Below are 27,023 nucleotides of genomic sequence, written 5' to 3' on the forward strand. Positions count from 1 at the left end.
CTGCACACCAGGCAAAGTTTTTACCGCTCGGCCACTTTGTCCGAGTCGCGGCGTTTTATGTTTTCGTATTCCAAGTGCCAAATGCACATTGATCCTTACCGTAATATGGACGTTGGCTTTGGCAGGACTGCTTGTGTTTCCTTTCGCCATCAAAGTGAACGTTTACCAAAGTCAAAATGTCAAGTTCTCCTCCATCACTAAACCTGTCCTGCCCGATATCCACTTGAAACATTTGACTGACCATTCACTTTTTAAATATCAGCTTGCACGTTAGCATTGCTCAGTCTTTCATACAAATAGCAGACGAGTATTTCAATTGTAAACTTTGTCATGACTCGATTTGAGCACATTTGTCATGGTGTGGTCTGCTTTCATTGTCAAGCCGCAGGGGGCTCGTCTTGGAATTGCTAAGTCACTTTATGACTGAAGTAAAGAGGCAGTGGAGTTTGTTACTTGTGCTTTATTACGAGAAACAAAGATGAATTCACAATATTACACGGGAACAAATGTGGGGACACTTTTGCCGACTCGTCATCTGGTGGTCTCACAGCGGCCAGGCAGTTTGGAAGAGGACCCAGAGCACCACATGTTCTCTGCAGGGGGGTGACATATGGGGACATTACATTAGGTACAAACGCACAATCAAATACAACATCTCGAGAAAATATGATGCAGTTGTTTTACTTGACCCTTTTGCAGTAGAACTGTGTGATATGGGCATTTTATATACACCAATAATATCACTACCGATATATTTATTTTGGTTTAAAACTGAATGAAGCAACTGATAGATTTCTGTGATCTTTTATTTGATTTTCCTCACACAAAAGTACTAATTTTATGTAGACCACACAATTCAATTCAATATTCTAATAAGTACCATGTAACGATGGACGGCGATCTCAATAGCCAAATGCGAGGCCGCATGTTTTATGTTTTTCTTTTTAATTTATTAAACATTTTACAATTGCCTTCAATACATATATAAATTATATGCATCTAATGCACTCGTATTTGAAAACAATCAGTGTGACCAAGAAAATAGGTCAAACAGTTGTTAAATCGGCGAGCAATGATACATGGTGAACTTGTGCACGCTGTTGCGTTTTTTCCGCTTGTTGCACACTAGCGCCGCCTGCTGGCCTGTCATCAGGACTGCAAAAGTGTCTCACCTTTTTCACAACATATCCCACAAGCACGCGGGTCGCCCTTCCAGTGTGACGTGACGTTGAAATGCGCCCCCTTGCGGTGAAGGGAGAGCGTCAATGCGAGTGTATTTGAAAACAATCAGTGTGACCAAGAAAACAGGTCAAACAGTTGATAAACCGGCGAGCAATGATACATGGTGAACTTGTGCACGCTGTCTGTTGTAAGGAGGACTTACCAAGAATGAAAAAACACGTTTTGACCAATTTTGGTATCGATAAGTGAGCAGGTTATTTCAACAAAGCACATTCGCCATTTTCATTTCCGTGACAAAAACTTAATGTACTAATAGTTTTGAAAGATTGTTTGTGTTTCCCTAACGCCAACTGATTGCTGGCCAGCAAGAAAAAAACTAAAATAAAGTTTGAAACGGTGGTAAAAGAGCGAGCCGTTCTCAATGAAGCAAAGAAACGCATTGTGACGTGATGTGCTCGAGCCTCAAACGCTCTTTTCCCTCAAATGTGCAAATCCTACAAGAAGCAAAACGTCATGTGAGAAAGGGCAACAAACGCCAAAAAGTTGATCGTTGCTCACCTGCCGAGCTGACAGAAGACCACGCATATGGTCGCAGAAAAAACAAACAAACCTGCATCACGCGAGCTGCAGTCGGATGTGACGTCAGCCCACCATTCAAAATTTTCCGCTTGTTGCACACTAGCGCCGCCCGCTGGCCTGTCATCAGGACTGCCAAAGTGTCTCACTTTTATAACAACATATCTATGTTGTTGGTTTTTCACTTTTGTTTTTGAGATCGCCCAGATGTACATGTCTATGTTTTTGTAAGCCTGTAAGCTTCATTTGTTGATAAATAAATGCTTATAAAAAAAAACCCCACAAGCACGCGGGTCGCCATATATAGACCCTTCCAGTGTGACGTCCCGTTAAAGTGCGCCCCCTTGCGGTGAAGGGAGAGCGTCAATGCGAGTGTATTTGAAAACAATCAGTGTGACCAAGAAAATAGGTCAAACAGTTGATAAATCGGCGAGCAATGATACATGGTGAACTTGTGCACGCTGTCTGTTGTAAGGAGGACTTAATTACCAAGAATGAAAAAAAAAAATGTTCTGACCAATTTTGGCGTCGACAACTGAGCAGGTTATTTCAACAAAGCACATTCGCCATTTTCATTTCCGTGACAAAAACTCAATTTACTATTAGTTTTGAAAGATTGTTTGGAAGCGTTTCCCTAACGCCAACAGATTGCTGGCCAGCAGGAAAAAAATAAAATAAAGTTTGAAACGGTGTTAAAAGAGCGAGTCGTTCTCAAGGAAGCAAAGAAACGCATTGTGACGTGATGTGCTCAAACCTCAAACGCTCTTTTCCCTCAAATGTGCGAATCCTACAAGAAGCAAAACGTCATGTGAGAAAGGGCAGCAAACGCCAAAAAGTTGCTCGTGTGCTCACCTACCGAGCTGAAAGAAGACCACGCATATGGTCGCAGAAAAAAAACAAACAAACCTGCATCAAGCGAGCTGCAGTCGGATGTGACGTCAGCCCACCATTCAAAATTTTCCGCTTGTTGCACACGAGCGCCGCCCGTTGGCCTGTCATCAGGACTGCAAAAGTGTCGCACCTTTATAACAACATATCTATGTTGTTGGTTTTTCACTTTTGTTTTTGAGATCGCCCAGATGTACATGTCTATGTTTTTGTAAGCCTGTAAGCTTCATTTGTTGATAAATAAATGCTTATAAAAAAAAACCCCACAAGCACGCGGGTCGCCATATATAGACCCTTCCAGTGTGACGTCCCGTTAAAGTGCGCCCCCTTGCGGTGAAGGGAGAGCGTCAATGCGAGTGTATTTGAAAACAATCAGTGTGACCAAGAAAATAGGTCAAACAGTTGATAAATCGGCGAGCAATGATACATGGTGAACTTGTGCACGCTGTCTGTTGTAAGGAGGACTTAATTACCAAGAATGAAAAAAAAAAATGTTCTGACCAATTTTGGCGTCGACAACTGAGCAGGTTATTTCAACAAAGCACATTCGCCATTTTCATTTCCGTGACAAAAACTCAATTTACTATTAGTTTTGAAAGATTGTTTGGAAGCGTTTCCCTAACGCCAACAGATTGCTGGCCAGCAGGAAAAAAATAAAATAAAGTTTGAAACGGTGTTAAAAGAGCGAGTCGTTCTCAAGGAAGCAAAGAAACGCATTGTGACGTGATGTGCTCAAACCTCAAACGCTCTTTTCCCTCAAATGTGCGAATCCTACAAGAAGCAAAACGTCATGTGAGAAAGGGCAACAAACGCCAAAAAGTTGCTCGTGTGCTCACCTACCGAGCTGAAAGAAGACCACGCATATGGTCGCAGAAAAAAAACAAACAAACCTGCATCAAGCGAGCTGCAGTCGGACGTGACGTCAGTCCACCATTCAAATTTTTCCGCTTGTTGCACACGAGCGCCGCCCGCTGGCCTTTCATCAGGACTGCAAAAGTGTCTCACCTTTATAACAACATATCTCTGTTGTTGGTTTTTCACTTTTGTTTTTGAGATCGCTCAGATGTACATATGTTTTTGTAAGGCTGTAAGCTTCATTTGTTGATAAATAAATACTTACATAAAAAAAAAAAACCCACAAGCACGCGGGTCGCCATCTATAGGTCGCTTGCACATCGTAATGCATCATGGGAGTTTTTCCTTCGGGCGCCATATTGGGTGTCCGCCGGTTCACAAGGTACACTCGCGAGTTACACGGTAGAGCTTATCAACCTGATGTCATTTTCGCAGTATTTTCACGATTTACCGGAAGATCAAAAACAACGATACAGGCAGAAGGTGTCTCTGTGTGGCGGGATTGATCCTAATTATGTCCTGACCAAGGGTGATTTTTTTTTTGACGGAGAAAGCTTGCTGGCCAAATGTGACATCTCTGGACATCTTTCCCTACCTCGTGTTGACAACATGCTCCATAACACGCCAACAAATCCCTGGAGGCTTACAATTATTTTGTAAGCGGGTGGATACAGAGTGTAAACTTTAACATCGCATCAGAAGAAACGGTTGCTGTTGCACGTAAGTAAACCACATGGTGTTGGTAATTCTGCACACAAAAATGTTGATTTGTTCTCAGGCTTCCTGTTATCATTGTGTTTACATGCACAGCTGGGTTTACCTGATGTGGTTTTTCTAATAATTTTATAACAGGCAAATATGGCAGAGCGTATAAGAATAAAAAGTAACTATGCACAGCCTCCCCGTGGCTTAATTAAATTTAAATCTACCCTTTCACTAGTTACATGTAACTTAATCAACTTATTCTAAATGCTTAAGGAGGATGTATTTTTAGCTTCAGTTTCCAGTACAATAAAACGTGTTCATGGTAACTACTAACTACTGAGCATACTGACAGCTTTTCTTATGATCTCACCGTTAAGGAGGCTGTCACAACACCCAATTTCTGTCTGGTGCCAGATGGCAACAATTCCCACACTTGTCACGACAACACCAATAGTATTACCAGGTATGTATGGCTTTACTTTTTGTAGTTTCTTATTTAATTCTATGTTTCATATTTTTATTACAATGTTTGTAATATTTTCAGATTCAGGCACAGATGAGTTTAACTGGACGGGACTTCTGCGACTTTGTGGTGTGGACAAAGTGTGATTGAGCGAGTCCACCCAGATCGCTCGTTTTGGCCAGTTGGAAAAGCCAGAGTTTTTTTCCCCCAAAATCCCCTCCTTACCTGAACTGCTCGGGAGAGCATTTACTAGATCAGCAGTGGACTTCCAGTGTTCCTGCTCAGCCGCTGTCACCTACCACTTGCTCATGTACTTCAAAGATGCGGAATAAAGTAGTTTTTTGTGCTGCAGCAGATTGTAAAATCAAATGATATCACTTGAAGTGTGCCAATCTAGACTGCCAAAAGGACAGTGGTTTTGTGACAAGTGTGAAACAAGGATTATTGGGAAAATTGTAACACAGTACTGGTACTTGTCTTACATTAAACAAATTTAAAAGAGAGCAACTTTTTCCTCTGTACATAGTATAATGAAAGTCATTGCGTACCCCATCAACATTACATCATACCGTCATCTCAGGATGGTAGGCACCTGTGCTAAAATAAATACATTAATTAACAGTTCAATTTTATCCCTGAAATTACTACATCTAATCATTATTCACTTCATTTTTTGTGCTTTTAGAAATAATAGAGATTTATGCCATTACTTTAAGAGGGACCATATTGCACATTGAGTCAAATCCTGTCATTTGTATTATGTATAGCTTTGTAAACAAACCCAACAATAGAATTTGTATAATCGCTGCCTTTATTAGCGCCAAACAAACAGTCGCATGTTGTCCTCCTCCAATGCTTTGATGCTCGCCTTCGTTTCCATCATGTCATTGGCAATCAAGTCGGTGTGGCATGAGATCCCTAAAGAAAAAAATAAAGAAAAAAATCACAAAAAAATACGGTACCAGTAATAGGTTTAATATAGTAAAGTAGTATAGTTTTTTTGTCAGTGTAAAAGAAATGTACACATTTTGTTGCATTTTTTAATGTATGAACATTGCTACAGGCAAATACTTATTTCTATAAACACTTCCAAATGTCTCTAAAATATAAGGTGCGTGTACACACACAAACAAACACATACATTCACTCATGCATACAATATATCATGCAATGAATTCTGAGTGGCATACCAGAGTCAATGATGTCAGCAGTACTTGAGGGTACAGGTTACTGGAGCCATCTGGCTGCATAACTGCAACAATCTCTGCCACTTCGAGTCGTCTTTTCTTTGCTTGTCTCTCCTGTGCACGTTCATATCTTGGCACCGACTGGGCTGAGACATAGATGTTGTAACTTGGGACCCAACTTTAATGTTGGAGCCCAGTCGGGATGATTGGACAGAAAAACGGGCGCAGGGCGACCTGTTAAAATAAACAAATAAAATATGGAAAGACTGGTTATTTTACCGCAGTAGGGTGGCCGTGAATAAGTTCTTTAGCATGATGTGTAGGCTACCGGGGGTCTGTTTTCTTGCATCAGCCCCTTCTGTCTCTTTTTTTTCCCAAGTTTACATTTTGCCACCAAAAAACATGTTATCGGCATTAAAAGCCCAAGACTAATCAATCCAATTTCAGCAGTAAACACTTTGCACTGGCACTACTTGGGTGAAAATGTTCGATGTTAGCTTTCGGCTAACGTCCGCTAGCCAGCTTGTACTACCGAACTTGCTTGCTCATGAATCCAAAACATAAGCAACTTGCCCATATATGGGCGGTCGAAACGTTATTAATCCTCATGCATCAAATAAAGGTAAACAAGCTTACCGCTCACAAAGTGATCGCTGCACACACGAGCCCAAAGTAACGACTTCCCTCCGGAGTCCGCACTCCTGTCTCCAGGCCCTGGTTCCTAATTATTTTCGGAATTCGGAAAAAAGACCGACCATTTTCCCCCTTGGCTTTGTTCGAACAGCCAACCAGTGTGACGTCCCGTTAAAGTGCGCCCCCTTGCGGTGAAGGGAGAGCATCAATGCGAGTGTATTTGAAAACAATCAGTGTGACCAAGAAAATAGGTCAAACAGTTGATAAATCGGCGAGCAATGATACATGGTGAACTTGTGCACGCTGTCTGTTGTAAGGAGGACTTACCAAGAATGAAAAAAAAAAATGTTCTGACCAAATTTTGGCGTCGACAACTGAGCAGGTTATTTCAACAAAGCACATTCGCCATTTTCATTTCCGTGACACAAACTCAATTTACTATTAGTTTTGAAAGATTGTTTGGAAGTGTTTCCCTAACGCCAACAGATTGCTGGCCAGCAGGAAAAAAATAAAATAAAGTTTGAAACGGTGTTAAAAGAGCGAGTCGTTCTCAAGGAAGCAAAGAAACGCATTGTGACGTGATGTGCTCAAACCTCAAACGCTCTTTTCCCTCAAATGTGCGAATCCTACAAGAAGCAAAACGTCATGTGAGAAAGGGCAACAAACGCCAAAAAGTTGATCGTGTGCTCACCTGCCGAGCTGACAGAAGACCACGCATATGGTCGCAGAAAAAAAAACAAACAAACCTGCATCAAGCGAGCTGCAGTCGGACGTGACGTCAGGCCACCATTCAAATTCTTCCGCTTGTTGCACACTAGCGCCGCCCGCTGTCTGTTGTAAGGACTTACCAAGAATGAAAAAAAGATGTTTTGACCAAATTTTTACTATTTGTTTTGAAAGATATTTGGAAGTGTTTCTCTAACTCAATCGGATTACCCGAAGATGTACAAACAAACAAACAAATATGTATATATTATGAACCTCAACGTAATTTTTTTTGTTTTTTTTGTTCAGACAACCTGACAACCACGCACTTTGCCTTCATGTGAATTGAACGTTCTCGCTTACCGTACGTATAGGAAGCAGAAGCAAGCCTTCAATCAATCGCAGTCCTGTCGTTCGAGTGAGTATTTTAAACTGCCCTTTATATGTGTATGACTAATACACGACCTAGAAGGCTCTTGATAACATTTGAGCTTGTTTAATGTTACTCGCAAGGTCATTGGAAGCTCGTTTACTAATATGTCAACAAAGCCGGGTGGCTAGGCAGCTAGCACGCCTACAAGTAGCACTCAGCTGTCAATCAAAAGTCAATCAAGGAAAACGCTTGACTTGAATCTTGTTTTCTTCTCCAAACAGAAGCTGACGGCCACAATAAAAAGAGAGTAATGGCTTCACATGCTACAAATTGCTACATCTCGTCACCAACATCTTCTACAAAAGGTAACACATGCCTATTTTGCTCCTGTTTTGTTCTTGTGCCGCTGGTGGAGAGTCGCTCAAAACATTCTCACTCTTTGGGTCATTTAATATTCGTTTGAAAACATATAATAGAAATAGAAAAACGAGTCATATTATTTCATTTTCGTTTTAAAATAGAAACCCCCAAATTTGAAATACAGCTCGTTATTCTCGTTTGGTTGTCTGGAACGAGAAAGGAAAGCCTAGTAACAGTTTAATTATCAATTTTTACTTCAACAACGTAAAAAGGAGACAGCACGAGGCACAAGCCGAAAAAAAAAACCGACTTGTATTTTTGTTTTTGGATCTCGAAGTTGTCACCCCGAGCATTTCTCATACTGGCCAGGAGATGGCGACATTGACATCTAACCCCCCCCCCCCCCCCAAAAAAAACCCAAAACAAAACAAAGAACAACCCCAATATCGATTCTATGTGACCATCTCCAGACAAAATTAGACAAACTACACATGTAGACATAATTACCGGTACCCGTCTTTTAATGCAATAATAATAATAATAATAATAATAATAATAATAAAAACGACATACATCAGACATCTCCTATTTTTAAATGTCATTTTAATATAAATATTTTTAAATGTCTTGTTTTTTAAAAATATTCTTAAATGTCTATTTTTAAAAATGTTTAAATGTTTCATATTTTATAAAATTATTTTTATATGTCTCATTTTATAAAAATACTTTTAAATGTCTATTCTTTTATATTTTTAAATATCTTGTATTTTTTTTAAATATTTTTAAATGTCTCTTGTAGTTATTTTTTTTAAAAATGTATCTTATATTTTTACAAATATTTTTAAATGTCTTATATATTTTTAAAGTATTTTTAAATCTCTCTCACTCACTCACTAAAACAGTAATGAGACTTCTCCTGACCCGTTCCAGACAGCCAAACGAGAAAATCAAGTTGTATTTCAATCTATTTTAAAATGAAAATCAAATCACGACTCACTCTTATTTTTAATATTTGTTTTTAAAGAAATATCCACAGACCAAAACACACTAACTTTACACTTGCACAAGCTCCTCATAATATGAATACTGCTAATAATTTCTGAACATTTGTTTAAAAAAAGAAATCTTTTTTTTTTTAAGACGACCTGTCATAAAGAATGAGAAAAACTGTTTAAAGATTGAAAAAATATATATATTTATTGAAATAGTTCGACTAAGCCCAACATTGGAGTATGGCGTGTCGCCATATGAAAGGTGTCTCTCATTTTGGGTTATCAATTTGGATGTAGCTTTTATTTTGCTGCTGTATGGAGACTCATACTTTGGAATTTTCAAAGGCCATTCCGAGCACAATTTCAAACCATCGTCATCATTGATGAATTGTTTGTCTTTTTTATTTTTTTTTATTTTCTTAAAGTCCACTGACTGTTTAAATATTGATACGGCTTTAATATCAAGTATTGTCAAATTTATAGTGCAACCTCTCAAAACGAAAACAGCAAAAGTTATTCTGATTTATAAGAGTGGAGATCAACATTGATGTACTAATTACAAACCTATATATTGTTACTGTCACAGTTCTTTAAAAAAAAAAAAAAAAAAAATCCATGAAACTATTTTCACATAAACCTTATTGAGAAAGGCAGTAATGGGACTTGTGGAACAAATTTCTAACAGTGTAGATTGAGAAAAAAAAAATACTGTTGTGATTTTCAGACTTAATGAAGGTTTTTGAAAGGTTTTTAAAAATCTTGTTTTTGCACTTTATGCTTATTAAAATAAGTTTCAATTGAAATGTGCTAAAAAGCAGTTGTTTTTTTGTTGTTGTTTTTTTGTTTTTTTCTTCAACCCGTAGGTACTGCCTAAACAATGTTACTTTCTTTTGGGGATATTATTATATTATATATATATATATATATATATATATATATATATATATATATTTTATTTTTTTTTCAAAAAATAGTTTTACAGTAATCATAATCCGTTTATTGTGCATGGTAAACTTTCAACTAATATTGAAATAATGAAATGTAAAGTTTTTTTTTTTCCTATCCAATTAATTGCCCTGCAGAATAATCGACAGATTAATCAATTATTGCAGTTAGTTGCAGCCATAATTAAGCTTTTTATATTTAGCATGTATTTTTTTCTCTATTGCAATATAAAATCTGAATATGTAAAGTTCACATTTTCTGAGCTTGAAATTTTGTTGAAGCGATTACTTGTGTTATTATGTGATATTCAAGTTGGTATATATATTTTTAAATACTCTTATGACGCAAACTGTATTGTCAAGGTAAAACTGTTTTTAAAAACATTTTCATATTTTTGAGATGGAAAATATCTTTTCAAGATCATTTTTCATTTTTGAGAGTCATATTGCCCGAATCAAGTAATCTTTTTCCACGGGAAGGTGAAGGACTGATGGAGGATCCGTTTGTTGCCTGTTTGACTTCTAATTTGAACTCATTTTGGCATATTGACGACATCTGATTCTGATCATTATGTGGCCATTGTGAAAAGTGTTGACAATGTGACTCACTGCTTTGTTTTTTTGTCTGGATGATTGACAGCCTCGGGGGACCTTTCAGCAGCCGACAGACTGGACGGACAGACGGATGGACGGCAACCTGCATTTGGACACATGATGATTGTGAGTAAGTACGCAGTGTTGTGATTTTGTAATGGACAAAGGACACAAAAAAAAACAAAAAAAAACACTTAACAAAGGAGCAACTTTATCAATCTTTTAAAATTTTTTGTAATGGACAAAAAAAAAAAAAGAAAAAAAAAAGGATAGACTTAAAGAAGCACCTTTATCAATCTTTTCAAATTTTTGTAATGGACAAAAAAAAAAAAAAAAAAAAAAAAAAAAAAAAAAAAAAAAAGGACAGACTTAAAGGAGCACCTTTATCAATCTTTTCTAATTTTTGTAATGGACAAAGGACAAAAAATAAAAATAAATAAAGGATAGACTTAACAAAGGAGCACCTTTATCAATCTTTTCTAATTTTTGTAATGGATAAAAAAAAGAAAAAAAAAGGATAGACTTAAAGGAGCACCTTTATCAATCTTTTCTAATTTTTGTAATGGACAAAGGACAAAAAAATAAATAAAGGATAGACTTATCAAAGGAGCACCTTTATCAATCTTCTAATTTTTGTAATGAGAAAAAAAAAAAAGAAAAAAAAAGGATAGACTTAACAAAGGAGCACCTTTCTCAATCTTTTCTAATTTTTGTAATGGACAAAGGACAAAAAAAAAAAAAAAGCACTTTAAGGGGCACCTTTATCAATCTTTTCTAATTTTTGTAATGGATAAAAAAAAATAAAAAATAAAAAATGATAGACTTAACAAAGGAGCACCTTTATCAATCTTTTCTAATTTTTGTATTGGACAAAAAAAAAAAAAAAAAAAAGGATAACTTAACAAAGGAGCACCTTTATCAATCTTCTAATTTTTGTAATGAAAAAAAAAAGAAAAAAGGATAGACTTCACAAAGGAGCACCTTTATCAATCTTTTCTAATTTTTGTAATGGACAAAAAAAAAATAATTAAAAAAGAAAAAAAAAGGATAGACTTAAAGGAGCACCTTTATCAATCTTTTCTAATTTTTGTAATGGGGGAAAAAAAAAAAAAGGATAGACTTAACAAAGGAGCACCTTTATCAATCTTCTAATTTTTGTAATGAAAAAAAAAAAGAAAAAAGGATAGACTTCACAAAGGAGCACCTTTATCAATCTTCTAATTTTTGTAATGAGAAGAAAAAAAAAAGAAAAAAAAAAGGATAGACTTAACAAAGGAGCACCTTTATCAATCTTTTCTAATTTTTGTAATGGATAAAAAAAAATAAAAAATAAAAAATGATAGACTTAACAAAGGAGCACCTTTATCAATCTTTTCTAATTTTTGTATTGGACAAAAAAAAAAAAAAAGGATAACTTAACAAAGGAGCACCTTTATCAATCTTCTAATTTTTGTAATGAAAAAAAAAAAGAAAAAAGGATAGACTTCACAAAGGAGCACCTTTATCAATCTTTTCTAATTTTTGTAATGGGGGAAAAAAAAAAAAAAAAAAAAAAGGATAGACTTAACAAAGGAGCACCTTTATGGACAAAAATAAAATAAATAAATAAATAAAAAATGATAGACTTAACAAAGGAGCACCTTTATCAATCTTTTCTAATTTTTGTAATGGACAAAAATAAAATAAATAAATTTAAAAAAAAAAGGATAGACTGAACAAAGGAGCACCTTTATCAATCTTTTAAAATGTTTGTAATGGACAAAAATAAAATAAATAAATAAATTTTAAAAATGGATAGACTTAACAATGGAGTACCTATATCAATCTTTTCTATTTTTTTTTTAATGGACAAAAAAATAAGGATAGAATTAACAAAGGAGCACCTTTATCAATCTTTTCTAATTTTTGTAATGGACAAAAAAAAAAAAAAAAAAAAAAAAAGGATAGACTTAACAAAGGAGCACCTTTATCAATCTTTTCTAATTTTTGTAATGGACAAAAAAAATAAATACATTTAAAAAAAAAAAAGGATCGACTTAAAGGAGCACCTTTATCAATCTTTTAAAATGTTTGTAATGGATAAAAATAAAATAAATAAATAAATTTTAAAAAAGGATAGACTTAACAATGGAGTACCTATATCAATCTTTTCTATTTTTATTTTTAATGGACAAAAAAATAAGGATAGAATTAACAAAGGAGCACCTTTATCAATCTTTTCTAATTTTTGTAATGGACAAAAAAAAAAAAAAAAAAAAGTTTAGACTTAACAAAGAGCACCTTTATAAATCTTTTAAAATGTTTGTAATGGACAAAAATAAAATAAATAAGTAAAAAAGGATAGATTTAACAAAGGAGCACCTTTCTCTATCTTTTCTAAGTTTTGTAATGGACAAAAAAAAAAAAAAAAAAAGGATAGACTTAAAGGAGCACCTTTATCAATCTTTTCTATTTTTTGTCATGGATAAAAAAAAACCAAAAAAAAAACATGTTGACACACCTGCGATGCCTCGTTAGCCCCTACGAAGAGTTTTTGCTTTGACAACAAACTCTTCTGTCAGTCTGCCAAAGGCTTCTCCATGACTTTTTGAGCACCTGTTAGCTCCGCCATTTTCTACCTTGTTTTTTTTGTTTTAAATGAACTTGTGATTTGAAAACCTGTCCAGAGGTGTGTGAGGATGTTGCAAAGTACACGGCACTTACGTTTGATTGCCAGTGCGAGATGTCGGTTGGTCGGTTGGTGTGCTCACGTGGTGTCCGTGTGGCATTGGAAGGAAGTGACGTCACATGTGAGCTCCTTCAGCTGAGTCGGTCCCACACAAAAGCGCCTCAAAGGCTTTCAAATTGTCATGTCAAGCTTTTGTGTTCAATAAATGCTTCAACTTGAACGGGCGTCTTTGTGTTTTATCAGTCAAATGTGCCCTCGGCGCATTGGAAGCCTTTGCTGTGTAGTGGCAAACAAACGATTCTGAGTCTGACAGCAGTTTACCACTCTGTCATCTCATCTTACTCCTCCTGTTGCTCTCCAAATTGTCAAATTTGAGCCGCTTTGGCTGACGTGAACACAAAAAGTCTCGTGTTCATTGGAGTAACTGATGTGAAACTCTTACCTCAACACTTCAAAATGGCTTCCAGAAGCGCTCTGCTGCTTTGACTGCCTCTAACTCCGCCCAGTTTTGGCTCCACCAATCACGAAGCAGCTCAAATTTGCATAACCACGCCCACCCCAAACCGACCAATCACAGTGTTCGATTTTGCAAAAACGGGCTTACTTTTGCAATTCTGACCAATCACGTCGCTTCAAAATTTTATAACCACGCCCACTTACACCAACCAATCACAGTGCTTCGAGTTTGCAGAGCCACGCCCACTTTTCAACCAATCATAGCCTTTTTTCCTCATTACTCCGCCCACTTCCAGAACTATTAGCCAATCACAAAGCAGTATTCCGGCCTCATCCTGCCCAATTTGAGAAAAAAAAAAAAAAAATCAAAAAAAAAAATTAAAAAAAAAAAACCCTAAAAAAAAAATCCCAAAAAAGAATTTAAAAGTTGTTTTTTTTTTAAGTTTATATTTTTTTTTATGTTGTGTTTTTTTAAGTTGATTTTTTTATGTTATGTTTTTGTGATGTTTTGAGAAACAAATCAAGAATTAAAGTGTTCTTTTGTAATCAAGCTTTATTTTTTCTTTTGCAGAGTCGACATTAAATCACAAAGCAAACAAAAGTTACAAGTTGGATGATATTCTTCTTGTGGTCAACAGGTCAGCCAGGAAGAAGCGCATGGACCTAAAAAAATAAAATAAAGTCTGCTGCTCACTGCATGTGGTCAAGTGGCTGGCCAGGAAGAAGAACTTGGACCTAAGACAACAACAACAACAAAAAAAAGTGAGTCACAAAGTTAAGTCAACTTCCAGTGCAGGGAAAAAATAAATAAAAATTATTTAGCATGAAAAACCTACCAAGATGAGTTTTCTGTAACTTTGTTTCCACACCACTGCATTTTCAGGAAGCTCATCACCTTCCTTGCGGCCTAAAGAGGAAAAAAAAAAAAAAAGGCGAGTTGATCAAGGTTGGCCTGATTGTGCAATGAAGAGTGTCAACATCTGCCATGTACCTTGTGGATGCAAAATCAGCAAGAAAAGCGAAAGTTGTTGGTTCGTCGTTGAACTTTGGCCGTCAGCAGGTACCCCGTCGTCCTCCACACTGGACACAAATTCAAATGAGACAATTGAAAGCTGAAATCAAACTTTCTCTCTTACCAGCTGAGGACAACGACACCAATCAGTCTGATTTCTTTCATCTTGGAACATCCAGCAGCTTCATCTGCAACACAAGGAACATTCAAGATGGACACCATGGCAAGAAATTACTCATTTTTAGCACTTTTATAATTAACCTTCTGTTGAAGCAGCACACCTGTGAAGAGGACAGAAACCTGCACAACACAAGCGAGGGACCAGTCAACATGCTCATTTATTTTAAACTAAAACGTCGAAAATGGAGGCAGCTTGGAGCACCACCTGCAAGGAGTCGTCTTGATTGCAGAAACTCCGACCGGCCCCACTTGGACTGGAAGGTGCACTGCATGCAGTCAAAGAGAACGCAGGTGAGTGCACTTTGAAATGTTTAATTGGCAAATTTGTTTGGAGCTTACGGTGGCATTCATGTTGGACACAAGTTGATCATGTCTGATGGACTGCACCATCTAGAATTTTAAGAAAAAAAAAAAAAAAAAAAAGTTAATCAAGTTAAATGTTTGCAACAGGTCCAAACCTTGATGAAGATGATTTTGACCTGCACAGGAGGAGCCATGTTGTCAATCAGGCTCTTCACCACCACCTGGTGGACAACAGCAAGAAGAACATGTGAGGGTAAAGTACCTTGTTGAGCAGGCTTCCCCAATCCTGGTCCTTGAGGGCCCAAATCCTGCAGGTTTAGCATTTTTCTGTACATCACACCTGACTCTTAAAGATCAAAATCAGGTGTTGTGCAGAAAAAAGTAAAACCTGCACGACTCTGGCCCTGAAGGACCAGAATTGGACGAGAGTCCTGACTGCAGTTTCTCATTGCTGCTTTGGTGAAACATTAAAAAGAAAATATGTTCACTTGTTACCAGTCTTGCTCCACAGCTCTTTGAAGCGCCGTCCATCTCATCCAGATCTCCTGTGCCGAGCTCGTTATGCCTGAAGTGATACAAGAGGTTCAATCACATGCTGAAATAAACGTGTCAAACATTTGGGCTCTTGTGAACGTGTGTGTTTCACCAGTGAAGGGCAGCACTGGACGCCTCTTCCACGACGACGTGCAGCTGCTGGCCTGAAAGATACGACAACGTTTGTGTAAGCATTTTAACTTTTACAACAGTCGGCCTTACAAGCTAGTTTAGCTTAGTTGAAAGTCTCATGAAGCCACGCCTCAAACGACAGCAAGTCGGCCATTTTAGAGCCTGTAGACAGAAATAAGAATCAACAACCTGAAACTTTATTTTGTCTGTTTGATATATATAATTAAAACTTGCATTCTGCCATTTTTGCAGTCAATCTGGCCGTTGTGTTGAAGATGCAAGCCTGTGGACAGATAGGAGACATTTAGAAACACTTGATACAAACTGGTTTGTTTGTGAGTCCACGTTGAAACGCACAGCAAGTCGGCCATTTTAGGCTCAATTTGAAGATTTCCACCTGTAGACAAACAATTAGACAATTAACACGCATGTATTTAAATCTGCTTGATTCAGTCCGTGTAATTGTTAATTTTGGTCTACTTACCTTCCGGAAAACGTCGCTTTGTTTTCGTCGCGATTCTGGAAAAAAAAATGTGACAATAAAGGCGTTTTGGTGCAGTTTAACCTCGTGGAACCATTTTTGTAGTTGCAACGCTGGCACAAACGTGTTTGCAAGATGCAAGCACGCCAAAAGTGCTACATTGCGTTAAAAGTGAACAAAAGTAGCGAATTTAAAGTTATTAAAAGCGCGAACACTCACCTGGTCAAAGTGTTGTAAGATCTTGTGGAAATTCGTGCGGGGCAGCAGGAGGACGAGGACGACGCGATGCTGTCTGAGGTGAGAAAGAATGAACGTCGCCTTTCTTCCGGCTTAAATAGGTTTCCGGTGATGACGTCACTATTAAAAAAAGCCAAAAAATAAAAAAGTTCGCTATTTAACATAGAAACAAACACTGCATTGAATAAGCAAGAGAGAAACATTGGAAGTGCTTCATAGTAAGACTCGTCAACCGCGTCGGGGGTTTGAACCCGGTTCGTCTGCTCCGGAGACATGATCCTTAACCACTCGGCCAGTGGTTCTCATGCCGGTTTCGTTTTTTAGAACGTATTCATCAAGTGTTATATGACGCAACAAACCGCAAATGCGTCAAACAACATTTAAATACGACCAAACGACTGAAGTTTTTCACTTGGAGATAGTCGAGTGGTAAATGACTTTGCCTGTGCATCAGCACGCTCGGGTTCGATCCTTACTCTTTCTTGCTTTTGAATTGTAAATTGGGGTCACCGGGGATCGAACCGTGGTCGTCTGCACACCAGGCAAAGTTTTTACCGCTCGGCCACTTTGTCCGAGTCGCGGCGATTTATGTTTTCGTATTCCAAGTGCCAAATGCACATTGATCCTTGAACGTAATATGGACGTTGGCTTTGGCAGGACTGCTTGTGTTTCCTTTCGCCATCAAAGTGAACATTTACCAAAGTCAAAATGTCAAGTTCTCCTCCATCACTAAACCTGTCCTGCCCGATATCCACTTGAAACATTTGACTGACCATTCACTTTTTAAATATCAGCTTGCACGTTAGCATTGCTCAGTCTTTCATACAAATAGCAGTATAGAGTATTTCAATTGTAAACTTTGTCATGACTCGATTTGAGCACATTTGTCATGGTGTGGTCTGCTTTCATTGTCATGCCGCAGGGGGCTCGTCTTGGAATTGCTAAGTCACTTTATGACTGAAGTAAAGAGGCAGTGGAGTTTGTTACTTGTGCTTTATTACGAGAAACAAAGATGAATTCACAATATTACACGGGAACAAATGTGGGGACACTTTTGCCGACTCGTCATCTGGTGGTCTCACAGCGGCCAGGCAGTTTGGAAGAGGACCCAGAGCACCACATGTTCTCTGCAGGGGGGTGACATATGGGGACATTACATTAGGTACAAACGCACAATCAAATACAACATCTCGAGAAAATATGATGCAGTTGTTTTACTTGACCCTTTTGCAGTAGAACTGTGTGATATGGGCATTTTATATACACCAATAATATCACTACCGATATATTTATTAAGGTTTAAAATTGAACTTAGAAACTGGTAAATTTCTGTGATCTTTTATTTGATTTTCCTCACACAAAAGTACTAATTTTATATAGACCATACAATTCAATTCAATATTCTAATAAGTACCATGTAACGTGCAATGAACGACGCTCTCAATAGCCAAATGCGAGGCCGCCATATTGCTCCTCCCAATAAATGTTTATCGGCATACGATTCTATATATTTACAGTATCCAAATTGGAGAAAATATTTGAGACAGTAATTAGTAGAAATAGCATGATTTATGGTGTTTTTTGTTTTTGTTTTAATTTATTAAACAGAACTTCGGACATTTTACAACTTTCCTTCAATATGTGTATAAAATTATATGCTTCATGATGTTTAGTAGCTACAGGAGGAAACTTGTACATTTTTATTTTATTAAAGAATTATAACTAATTCAACAAAAGATGTCTCTGCCAAATCCAATATTGGGGTCTCAGGAACTGAGCGATAAAAGGATAAAAGGGGGTCTTCAAGGCTATGGAGCACATACCATCTACTTATTTATTTTTTTACTTAAGAAAATAGTTATCAAAGCCCCACCCCACTTCCGGCTTTATACTACCTGCCTACGAGCTGTATATGTCTCATCTGTACTTCTGCTCGCGAGGTGGGAGTAACAAGATGGCCGCCCAGTGCACTGGCATGGATGGGCTATCGGCTATCCAGTCATATATACAGGTCAGTCGTGCAAGTCCACGGCAAAACGAAAAAGTGCTGTATAGGCATACCAAAAACAAGGAGGCGCCACCTTGTGGCGCGGTGCCATACTGCGGATTGTTACAAACATTTCAAATATCTATTGTTTCACGAGGAGAGTTATTCACAATTTGTGCCAAACATATCGTGACCAGTCCACAGGTAGGTAAATGTGAGATTTAAAAAAATAAAAAAGGTGTAAAGGATAAAAGGAACCCAATCAGAATGATCTCAGCTTCAAAACAAAACAATGACGAAGAAGGAGAGTGTTGTGACCGGTCTTTTCGGACTTTTCGGAGGCTTGCCGATGCCAGCAAAACATGAAGGTTTATCCACCGACTGCCTCAGGACGTCGCACCCGGATCCAGTCCGCCCTCGTCTGCAACTCCTCGTGTGTTTGGTCTTCTCTCTCGCCCCAATTTCCTCTCTTGGGTGGGTCTGTTGATGTACGAGACCACAAGAGGGCGCCAAAGTTAAATTAATCGCAGATGACCATATGAAACGCGATTTTTTTTCCGTCCTTTCTCTTTTGCATTTTTTTCTGCAGTTTGTTGTTTCCTTTTTAGTTTGCTAATTTCTATTGTGTTGTTTTGTATACTTTTGTCCTCAAAATTAGCCAACAACAGAGAACATTTTTCTTTCAATTGGCCTATATTGTATTCTTTGTATTCTATTTTTTTATGTTTTATCAAAGGACTGGCAAGAAGGATGAGCGCCCTCTGGTGATTAAAATAAAACGTAAACGAAATCTTACATTTCCACCATTTTTATTCTTTGATTCTAAAAAAATAAGACCTAAAGAATACAATAATGAATAGATAAATTTTACAAATCATCTCTCCACTGGTGACAAAAATAAGTACAAACATGCAGATGAGGGAAAATAAGTGGAATATTTAATCCATAAATCAGGATAAATAATTGCCACGGCTGCTGTCGACACGCGTGTTGAGCAGATGCCGAAGAGCCTTGGGGGAGGCCGCAAGACTTTCGCCGGCTGCTTTGCTCTCATTTAGCTCCTCCGAGCTGTTGAAGAATGAAATAAATGTTTGCTCAAATTTTGAAACATTTTCCAATTACAAAAAAAACAAAACTATTATTGTGGCATTCTGTCTGTGCTTTAGGATATGTTGTAGTTTTATTTAGTTGTACATTTCAAGTAACATATTTTAACTACTGCCTACAAATAAAATGTTTGTCCTACAAGTCATTCTGAAACTGATCAATGTGTTCATGGGCTACTTTTTTTTTTTTTTTTTGCCCTTTGATTAGGCAATTACATGTCATAAATGCAACATCACTATAGAAGATTGAAATTACCAAGTAGGCTTTTCACATGTTTTTAATTGACAGGGGATTAACATAAGTGCGTATAAATTTAGTCGAGGCGTCTCAAACTTTCATTTTTAGACTTTTTTTTTTTTTTTTTTTATAGCCTAGACGTCTAAGGACCATTTCGACATCTGTGGCATCAATGATCACGCATGATGGAGAGTTTCAAACGTGTGGTTTATTTTAAGACAGTGAAAACTATGAAACAGAAATACAGAAAGAAAGCAAAGGGTCAATATCAAATTTGCAACGAAAAACTACTTAACTACACAAACTTTAATAATACAAAATATAAGCACTTCCCAAAAATAAAACATACATATACACCACTAATTTTTACCAAGAAATAAAACACACTTAATCTAACATTAAAACAGACATTCCAATCCATTAAAAATAACTCGACAATTAACGCACCTCATTCCACAAACCAAGAGTGCTAAAAGAGTTGCAACAGTCACTTCAGAGGTCCACATCCTATTTCAATAAATACAACGTAAACAGATGAACAGCACTGATGAAAACCCAAGAAAATCGTCCAAAGCAAACTTACATGGAGATCCAAACAACAGGAACACATGGAGTAGCACACGTTTGTAATGTCAAACCACGACAGTGACGCAAACTGTGTCACCTGAGGAGGTGAAACCTTTCAAACTTAATTAACTGCTCACCCCAGGCTGACGGCGCACAACTGCCACCCAGTGGCCATTTCGCATAACTCATTTACAACGTCTATTAGGCGACTTTTACACCGAAAAAAATGCTCGGTGTTTGTTTCCTGACCAGCAGGAGGTGCTATACTACAGCCACTCTGGTTGGAACAATTTGCTACATTTTATCTGCTACCCCACAACAAACAAAGCTAGTCCCATATAATATATAATATATATGTGGTAATTAAATTTACGTAGAGTTTTTTTTGTTTTGTTTTTGTTTTTAACGGTACGAAATGTCATGTAAACATGAGCGGCGATAAAACGCTAAATATGGCGCACATGGGGCGGGAACGACGTGATCACGTGACGCGCTTACGTCCAACGTCAATCCGAGCGAAGATGGCGGCTAGCGGTGGCGAGTCTTCTCAGGCTTCGTCCGATGATTTATTTCAAAACTTTTACTCGGAGGTATGGTAGAATCGAGTTGTTCTCGTTAAATTTGCCATTCGCTTCATAACAAGAAGCATGTGGCGCTGTTTCTGGTTGTATCCCCGCCGGGGCCTCGCGCATGCGTGAGTCTACAGCTAGCCGGACAAGCTAAACATTGCTAACGATGGAGTAGACTTTGGTTTTAAATGTGCTAAAATCACAAATCAGAACTCTGCGCCGGTTTGTGCTTATTCTTCAACGAAATGTTGCAGAGAAACCTTGTTTTTTTTGTGTTTGTTTTTAAGTCAGATTTACGCTCTGTTGTAATGTAAACACGTGTTTAAATGTGGACTTACAGGTGAAGCAGATCGAGAAGAGAGACTCCGTGTTGACGTCCAAGCAGCAGATTGATCGACTGCTCAGGCCTGGATCGTCTTACTTTAATCTAAACCCCTTTGAGGTAAACATTTTATCCTTGCATCCTTCACAAATTTTTTTTTTTTCGGAGTCATAAATGTTCATTTGCATGTTTAGGTACTGCAAATTGATCCCGATGCAACAGATGTTGACCTAAAGAAAAGATTCAGAGCGGTAAGAAGTTGTTCGGTTTGATTGGCGTGTATCCATTTTTTATTTTATTTTTTTTCCCTAACCAAGACTCCCTTTTACCGCCTCAGTTATCCATTCTGGTCCATCCAGACAAAAACCAGGATGACGCAGACAGAGCACAGCAAGCGTTTGAAGGTACATCATATTTATGTTGCACGTATCAGAGTGTTATTTTGTTACCATCAGTTTCTTTATAGGTTGAAATGATTTTGTTTGTTGTAGCTGTCGACAAGGCGTACAAACTCCTTCAGGATCCAGACCAGAAGAAGAGGGCCTTAGATGTCATTCAGGCGGGAATGGAATATGTAGAGCACATGGTGAGTGCATGTCACCAATAGTAGCTTAAACGCTGTCCCGAAGGTTTAATGTCGTGAATTGTGGGCTTTTAGTCATTGTTTATATATATATATATATATATATATATATATATATATATGTTGTTTTTACAGTGTTGAATATGGTTGGACAATTTTGAAAAGCCTTTTTTTTTTTCATCAGTATTGTTTTATGCAATTTTTTTTTTTTTTCTGAGGTCTTCTTCCGATGTACTTTTTTTTTAAACAAACAATAAGTTCATCGATGCTTGTTGTTCTTCGCCCACTACAGGTAAAAGAGAAAAAGAAACAGTTAAAAAAAGAAGGCAAAGTCCAGATAGTGGAAGAAGACGACCCGGAAGTTGTAAGTGCCAAATGTCAACATGTTGATGTTGAAATGAATTGAGTTGGATACAAATAATTCAATATTCAAAAACTTAAAATATGCAAAAAGAAACAAAAACAAAAAAGTGAAAATTGCCATACGTTCATAAAATTTACCCCTAAAAAAAAAAAAAAAAATCAGAAAATTGATAGCAAAAAGGCAGAAACAAATGTAAAAAAAAAAAAAAAAGAGGCCTGACCACCAAAATGCAAAAACCAGACAGATATTTTCTTGCTGACCCTTGACGGAAGTCATTTCTTGTTTCCTCCACCAGTTCAAGCAAGCCGTGTATAAGCAGACCATGAAACTGTTTGCCGAGCTTGCCATCAAGAGGAAGGAAAGAGAAGCCAAGGACATGCACGAAAGGTAACTTTTAGTTGGTGCTGCATGCTCGAAAAGAATCTTTACAAACTTTTGTTGTGCAGGAAACGGGCGCGAGAGGAAGAAATTGAAGCGGCGGAGAAAGCAAAACGAGACAGAGAATGGCAGAAAAACTTTGAGGTAAATTGAACTGTTTATTGATCGACTTTTTTTTCTCTTTTTTTTTTTTTAACCATTGCGTCAAAACACTCGACAGGAAACGAGAGACGGCCGCGTGGACAGTTGGAGGACGTTCCAGGCGAAGGGAAAGAGCAAAGAGAAAAAGAACAGGTCCTTCCTCAAACCCCCCAAAGTCAAGATGGAGCAGAGAGAATGATGTCAAAATGGGACTCGAGTAACTTTTCCATCCCGTGTTATCCCTCCTTTATACGCCCTCGTTCACACTTGTCCAATCATACCTGCCTCATGTAAGTAAACAGTGCATCATCAATATCTTCAGAAATAGTGGTTGGTGACTTTTTTTTTTTTTTTTTAATATATATATTCATAAAATAAACTTGTCTGAAAAGGGCCTCTCTGCCAGTTTCACTCAGGAAAATGCACTTTTTAAATACAGGATTTAAACAAACAATTTACTTCTCAATTTACAGCTATGGGCTTCTCTTCATTTCTGGTGGTGATTTCATCCTAAATCCCCACACCCCCCAGCGTGTATTTTGCCGTTTTGTTTTGTAAACAGCGGGACGTTTCTGTGGAAAGACAGTATTTACACCCCTCCAGTCAATCACAGAGCGCGGGTGGGCGAGCTATAAATGGGAGAAGTAGTTTGTTTGTTTAAATCCTGTGTTTAAAAAGTGCATTTTCCTGAGTGAAAGCGGCAGACAGCTCCTTTTTGTGGCGTCTTTATCACTGTACATGTCCACTTGGTCAGCTTACCTAACAATGCTGCATTTCATGTCATCTTGCTGCGGGTTTTTTTGCCATTTGTGTTTCAATAAATGACATCAAGCCTTGCCAAGTGCAACGTTGAAGTCCTCTTCTTTGACGACTCCTGGCCTGTCTGGAAAAGGGTCCGTCAGCGGTTTACATGACACTGCACTGATCTCCCCCCCCTGCTGCTGCAGATGCATTGGCTCCTCCCATCACGCCATCCAGACTGAGGCCCTGGAAAGCTCCGAAGAGAGAATCCTCCTTTTTTGCGCTCGCTTTTCTGCTTGCGCTTGTTTGCTGCAAGAACACGGAAAGATTCAAATTAAAACATGCCACAAAATGTCATGACTTTTTTTGTGGATGTTTGGGGAAATTCTTGGTAATTTTTTATTTATTTTTTTTAAATACTTTTTATACTACTTTTATACTTATACTTTTTTTTATTTTTTTTATTATTATTTAATGGCATAACTTGATTCCAGCTTTATTGGCTTTCAGATTCGTAAAAAGGCCGATGCCGATATGTCAAGTCAAATATCGGCACTGATAATCGGCCCAGACGATAATCGGTGCCGTTATGTCAAGTCAAAAATCAAGCAATGTGACATATGATATGAGACTTGTGTCACAAAAGACACTGAAATGTTTTCTTTTTTGAATAGTGTATATATATTTTTCGCATGAAATAATAAATACGCACGCACCCTTGGCAGGCAGTGATGACTCCGGAAGTGACTTTTCCTGATGCATCGCTCAGCGTTCTTTTTGGCCAGCACGGCTTGCTGTCGTTTCCTTTTGGGGGACAAACAAACGGCGGCGTTAAATAAGTACAACATCGCGGCCAAGCGGATTATTCATGCGAGCAGCAAAGTCCTCATTAAGCCAAAGACTGTCTGGCCAAATGTTTCAAGCGGAGTCGCACATTATAAATAACCTCAAGCCGACTGAATGTGGTTCGTTAAACACGTCACAGCAACAACAACGTCAACTCTTATCCAATGAGACCGTGGAAGTATGCCTCCCCCTAGCGGTTGGAACGTATTAAAGCAGGTCATGCCACATGCTTCATTGTTTGTGAGTTATCCACAATTTCATAGATTTTTAAATGTTTTTTCAAATGTGTTTTTATGGTATTACTTGGAAGTGGGCTCAACCGGGCGAGTAGCTCCAGTCAATTGTTCCAACATTTGCACAATTTGTATTTTAATAAGTAATATATAAAAAAAAAAAGTGTGGGATAGACGTGAAACGTGTATTTATTTTAGAGCTGTCAAACGATTACATTTTTTAATCACATTAATCACATCTTAGAATTTTGATTAATCATGATTAATCACTGACTTGAAAAGGCTTTTTTTCCCCTACATATTTTGCCCGCTAAATTTGAAGCGTACCTGTTATGTGTTAATCTTTTCGACATTTAATGTTATGAGGACGTCTTCAAAAATTTATATCCACTGCACATGCTCATCCTGCTTTTTCTAATCAGTTATTTGCATAATTTAAAATGGGAAAAAATGACCTACGGCATATGTAAACATTTATTAAATACTTGACTTTAATACATGTAGTTATGTTTATTGCTCAAACTCCAACAGCTACCTTTTATGTAACCATAACTTCTTTTTTCTGCTTTAATGAACACTGAGGCCGACTAGCACTATTGAACAATAATGCCTCAAAAATCATAACATCAACTTTACCTCTCCCTCTTCAGTTCAGCCTGGTAGACTCGGAGCCAGTGCGAGTCTGGAACTTTCTGGCCTCCGCAGCTGGGCAAACTTCTCCGCCTGCTGATGCTCCTTCGCCGCGTGAAGCTGCTCCGGCGGACCTTTGTGGCCGGACTGCTCTTTCCAGGCGCGCACGTGCTGGTGAATTGCTTGAGGGGGGCTCCCAGTGACAAGATGGAATCCATTTTCAAACGTGCCTTTGTCACTATTTCGAATGAAAATGGGAAAACGGGAAAATCATAACAGTAACATGAACGTTCTTCGGACTAGTGAGTCTCCTTTTAAAGTGTTTGACCAATGGGTCTCAGTGCTTCTTAAAGTGGATTAGCAGAAGACGCAATTCCTGCTCATCCAATTAAACGGCAAGACAATGAAACCAAGAATAGTCGAGCACCGGAAATGACACAGTACATGGCAACAGTGTCGAGACATTGGCCTAAAATTCAGTGGAAAGTGTATTGTTAATGTTAGCAATTATTAGATATGCATGTATGTAGCCTACTTCGTTCGAATGACTGGAGGGAAAATGGGGGCAGTGGGTGACATAAATGCAACGCAGGACTGGCATAGAATGAGCCGGCAGATGGGGAAGCTTACTTGAAAGAGACACACCTGTCCAAGGAAATCTCCCCATGGCTTATGAATTGGAACTTCCGGTGCTGACTGAGAGCAGTCCCTGTAACTGGAACAAAAATGTGTAAAGCAAGTGGTTACAATTTCAACAAAATAGTTCTCCTGGTCGAGACTGCACAAAGAAAATAAAGAGGACGTAGTTTGCAAAACAGAGCAGTAAAAAGCTTGATTATTTCATTTGTGCTGTGTCCTTTCTCTTCATCTAGACAACACAACACACATAAATCATCATTACAAAAAAATGAAATAAAAGAACAAAGGCTGGCATAAAAGTAATTTTAGCTTTTATATTTGAAAGACTCGTGCCGATGGCACTACACCTGTAGCTATTAGGCGAGCTGTGATTAGACTGTTTAAAAACAGCCGTCAACCCCCTTTGCGTCTAAACAACACAACTCTCCAAAATTGTTACGTCTCAACTTTATCCCTTCAGCTTCGCCTCAGGAGCACATAAGCTACATATATTTCTTTTTCTTTTTTAGGACATCGGGAAGAAATGACATCAGTTACCGACTTATGTTTAACATGACGTACGTCTTCTTATGTGAAAATGCAGCAAACTTTAACTGGGTAGTGTAATGTTCTGCCTTCTATTATTCTCGAAATGATGCGGGAACATATGTTGTCAGGTGATTGCCATTTATTCAAGCACAGCCATTCCACCTTGTTTCCACCTGGTCACTCTCGTTCTGTCCAAACACACAAACATAAGGCTATACTGCCAACTAGTGGATAAAGATATAACTGCTATCATTACAGGTAGTTAAAAAAAATATTAAACTAAACTAAATTGCCTTTATTTGTTCAGCAAAAGTAATTCTTTTGGGAATCGAGACTTACCTTGCCGCCACGTGCAATGGGAAAAATGGACCTTCCCACTCAGAAACTCATTACGACCGATATCTGCCATGTGCGTTTGTTTGTTGTAGCTAAAAACACAACAGCTGATGTAACAATTTGCTCGTAAAACCGAACAATTGTGGCAAATAATGAGTTGTAAACATTGAAATGTTTATGCTACGTAATTGTATAGATTCTAAAACAACCTGCTAGCGGATTTCTTGCGATTCACAAATCCTTCGGCGCTCAGTCTCCGCCTTGTTTAAACTTGAAGAAAAGTTCTGTCAAGACTCGATCGGTGACCCGGCACGATCGGTGACGCGCATGCGCAGAAGGTACCGCCATCTTAGCT

At 37.9% G+C, this 27,023-nt stretch overlaps 3 protein-coding genes and 5 long non-coding RNA genes across 24 annotated transcripts; 3 read left to right on the plus strand and 5 right to left on the minus strand.

Moving 5' to 3' along the window:
- Positions 1 to 444: 444 nt before the first annotated feature.
- LOC144007867 (uncharacterized) lies at positions 445 to 4,478 on the minus strand. Of its 2 annotated transcripts, XR_013280422.1 has the most exons (3): positions 3,487 to 3,798; positions 2,615 to 3,417; positions 445 to 2,545 (listed from the first exon to the last, which is right to left on the minus strand). It is a non-coding gene; the product is annotated as an uncharacterized LOC144007867 (long non-coding RNA). The 2 variants fall into 2 exon arrangements; XR_013280421.1 differs by having other exon boundaries at positions 2,615 to 4,478.
- LOC144007871 (uncharacterized) lies at positions 3,782 to 6,706 on the plus strand. The gene is made up of 3 exons (XR_013280436.1): positions 3,782 to 4,221; positions 4,584 to 4,669; positions 4,751 to 6,706. It is a non-coding gene; the product is annotated as an uncharacterized LOC144007871 (long non-coding RNA).
- LOC144007863 (uncharacterized) lies at positions 5,249 to 13,576 on the minus strand. 2 transcript variants are annotated; one of them, XR_013280402.1, is made up of 5 exons: positions 13,161 to 13,576; positions 10,473 to 10,560; positions 6,493 to 7,332; positions 5,860 to 6,090; positions 5,249 to 5,587 (listed from the first exon to the last, which is right to left on the minus strand). It is a non-coding gene; the product is annotated as an uncharacterized LOC144007863 (long non-coding RNA). The 2 variants fall into 2 exon arrangements; XR_013280403.1 differs by lacking the exons at positions 10,473 to 10,560; positions 13,161 to 13,576 and adding an exon at positions 7,558 to 7,777 and having other exon boundaries at positions 5,252 to 5,587.
- Positions 7,183 to 15,694, plus strand: LOC144007865 (uncharacterized). 7 transcript variants are annotated; one of them, XR_013280415.1, is made up of 9 exons: positions 7,183 to 7,325; positions 7,504 to 7,612; positions 7,849 to 7,932; positions 10,504 to 10,583; positions 14,220 to 14,343; positions 14,465 to 14,641; positions 14,721 to 15,064; positions 15,224 to 15,329; positions 15,575 to 15,694. It is a non-coding gene; the product is annotated as an uncharacterized LOC144007865 (long non-coding RNA). The 7 variants fall into 7 exon arrangements; XR_013280416.1 differs by having other exon boundaries at positions 7,264 to 7,612; positions 10,504 to 10,587; XR_013280420.1 differs by having other exon boundaries at positions 7,266 to 7,612; positions 15,261 to 15,329.
- On the minus strand, positions 14,139 to 15,418 carry LOC144007859 (uncharacterized). Its single transcript, XM_077507795.1, has 7 exons — positions 15,253 to 15,418; positions 15,113 to 15,163; positions 14,979 to 15,039; positions 14,718 to 14,781; positions 14,573 to 14,661; positions 14,418 to 14,488; positions 14,139 to 14,316 (listed from the first exon to the last, which is right to left on the minus strand). The coding sequence occupies exons 1-7, from the start codon at positions 15,409 to 15,411 to the stop codon at positions 14,272 to 14,274; spliced, it is 540 nt and encodes a 179-aa protein (XP_077363921.1). The 5' UTR covers positions 15,412 to 15,418; the 3' UTR covers positions 14,139 to 14,271.
- On the minus strand, positions 15,482 to 16,769 carry LOC144007870 (uncharacterized). The gene is made up of 5 exons (XR_013280435.1): positions 16,443 to 16,769; positions 16,227 to 16,261; positions 15,977 to 16,139; positions 15,723 to 15,904; positions 15,482 to 15,641 (listed from the first exon to the last, which is right to left on the minus strand). It is a non-coding gene; the product is annotated as an uncharacterized LOC144007870 (long non-coding RNA).
- Positions 16,770 to 17,438: 669 nt separating this feature from the next.
- On the minus strand, positions 17,439 to 26,944 carry LOC144007385 (uncharacterized). Of its 9 annotated transcripts, XM_077506986.1 has the most exons (9): positions 26,878 to 26,944; positions 26,672 to 26,760; positions 25,796 to 25,880; positions 25,172 to 25,403; positions 24,173 to 24,260; positions 20,375 to 23,765; positions 20,239 to 20,298; positions 18,766 to 18,927; positions 17,439 to 17,587 (listed from the first exon to the last, which is right to left on the minus strand). In XM_077506986.1, exons 3-6 carry the CDS (start codon positions 25,830 to 25,832, stop codon positions 23,622 to 23,624), a joined length of 501 nt encoding a protein of 166 aa, XP_077363112.1. In that variant the 5' UTR covers positions 25,833 to 25,880; positions 26,672 to 26,760; positions 26,878 to 26,944; the 3' UTR covers positions 17,439 to 17,587; positions 18,766 to 18,927; positions 20,239 to 20,298; positions 20,375 to 23,621. The 9 variants fall into 9 exon arrangements, with proteins under 9 accessions (XP_077363112.1, XP_077363119.1, XP_077363113.1 ...); XM_077506993.1 differs by having other exon boundaries at positions 25,811 to 25,880; positions 26,672 to 26,923; XM_077506987.1 differs by having other exon boundaries at positions 18,826 to 18,927; positions 26,672 to 26,923.
- dnajc8 (DnaJ (Hsp40) homolog, subfamily C, member 8) lies at positions 20,832 to 23,562 on the plus strand. Its single transcript, XM_077506984.1, has 9 exons — positions 20,832 to 20,948; positions 21,268 to 21,369; positions 21,444 to 21,500; positions 21,587 to 21,653; positions 21,741 to 21,835; positions 22,125 to 22,196; positions 22,492 to 22,583; positions 22,643 to 22,718; positions 22,795 to 23,562. The coding sequence occupies exons 1-9, from the start codon at positions 20,880 to 20,882 to the stop codon at positions 22,912 to 22,914; spliced, it is 750 nt and encodes a 249-aa protein (XP_077363110.1). The 5' UTR covers positions 20,832 to 20,879; the 3' UTR covers positions 22,915 to 23,562.
- Positions 26,945 to 27,023: the final 79 nt, after the last annotated feature.

The sequence above is a fragment of the Festucalex cinctus genome, chromosome 19 (assembly GCF_051991245.1).
Source record: "Festucalex cinctus isolate MCC-2025b chromosome 19, RoL_Fcin_1.0, whole genome shotgun sequence".
NCBI lineage: Eukaryota > Metazoa > Chordata > Actinopteri > Syngnathiformes > Syngnathidae > Festucalex > Festucalex cinctus.

Bases quoted from the DNA above. Each gene is read 5' to 3' on its own strand.
- LOC144007859 (XM_077507795.1), bottom strand. From the start codon at position 15,411: ATGTACAGAAAAATGCTAAACCTGCAGGATTTGGGCCCTCAAGGACCA. The intron at 14,782-14,978 runs GTGGTGCTCCAA...CTTGTGTTGCAG, and splicing joins ATCAAGACGACTCCTTGCAG to ATGAAGCTGCTGGATGTTCC. The intron at 14,662-14,717 runs GTAAGAGAGAAA...ATTTGTGTCCAG, and splicing joins GGTGTCGTTGTCCTCAGCTG to TGTGGAGGACGACGGGGTAC.
- dnajc8 (XM_077506984.1), top strand. From the start codon at position 20,880: ATGGCGGCTAGCGGTGGCGAGTCTTCTCAGGCTTCGTCCGATGATTTA. The intron at 21,370-21,443 runs GTAAACATTTTA...TTGCATGTTTAG, and splicing joins TTAATCTAAACCCCTTTGAG to GTACTGCAAATTGATCCCGA. The intron at 22,197-22,491 runs GTAAGTGCCAAA...TTCCTCCACCAG, and splicing joins AAGAAGACGACCCGGAAGTT to TTCAAGCAAGCCGTGTATAA.
- LOC144007385 (XM_077506986.1), bottom strand. From the start codon at position 25,832: ATGGGGAGATTTCCTTGGACAGGTGTGTCTCTTTCAA. The intron at 25,404-25,795 runs GTAAGCTTCCCC...CATTCGAAATAG, and splicing joins GACAGGTGTGTCTCTTTCAA to TGACAAAGGCACGTTTGAAA. The intron at 23,766-24,172 runs GTGCGTGCGTAT...GTGTTCTTGCAG, and splicing joins GTCATCACTGCCTGCCAAGG to CAAACAAGCGCAAGCAGAAA.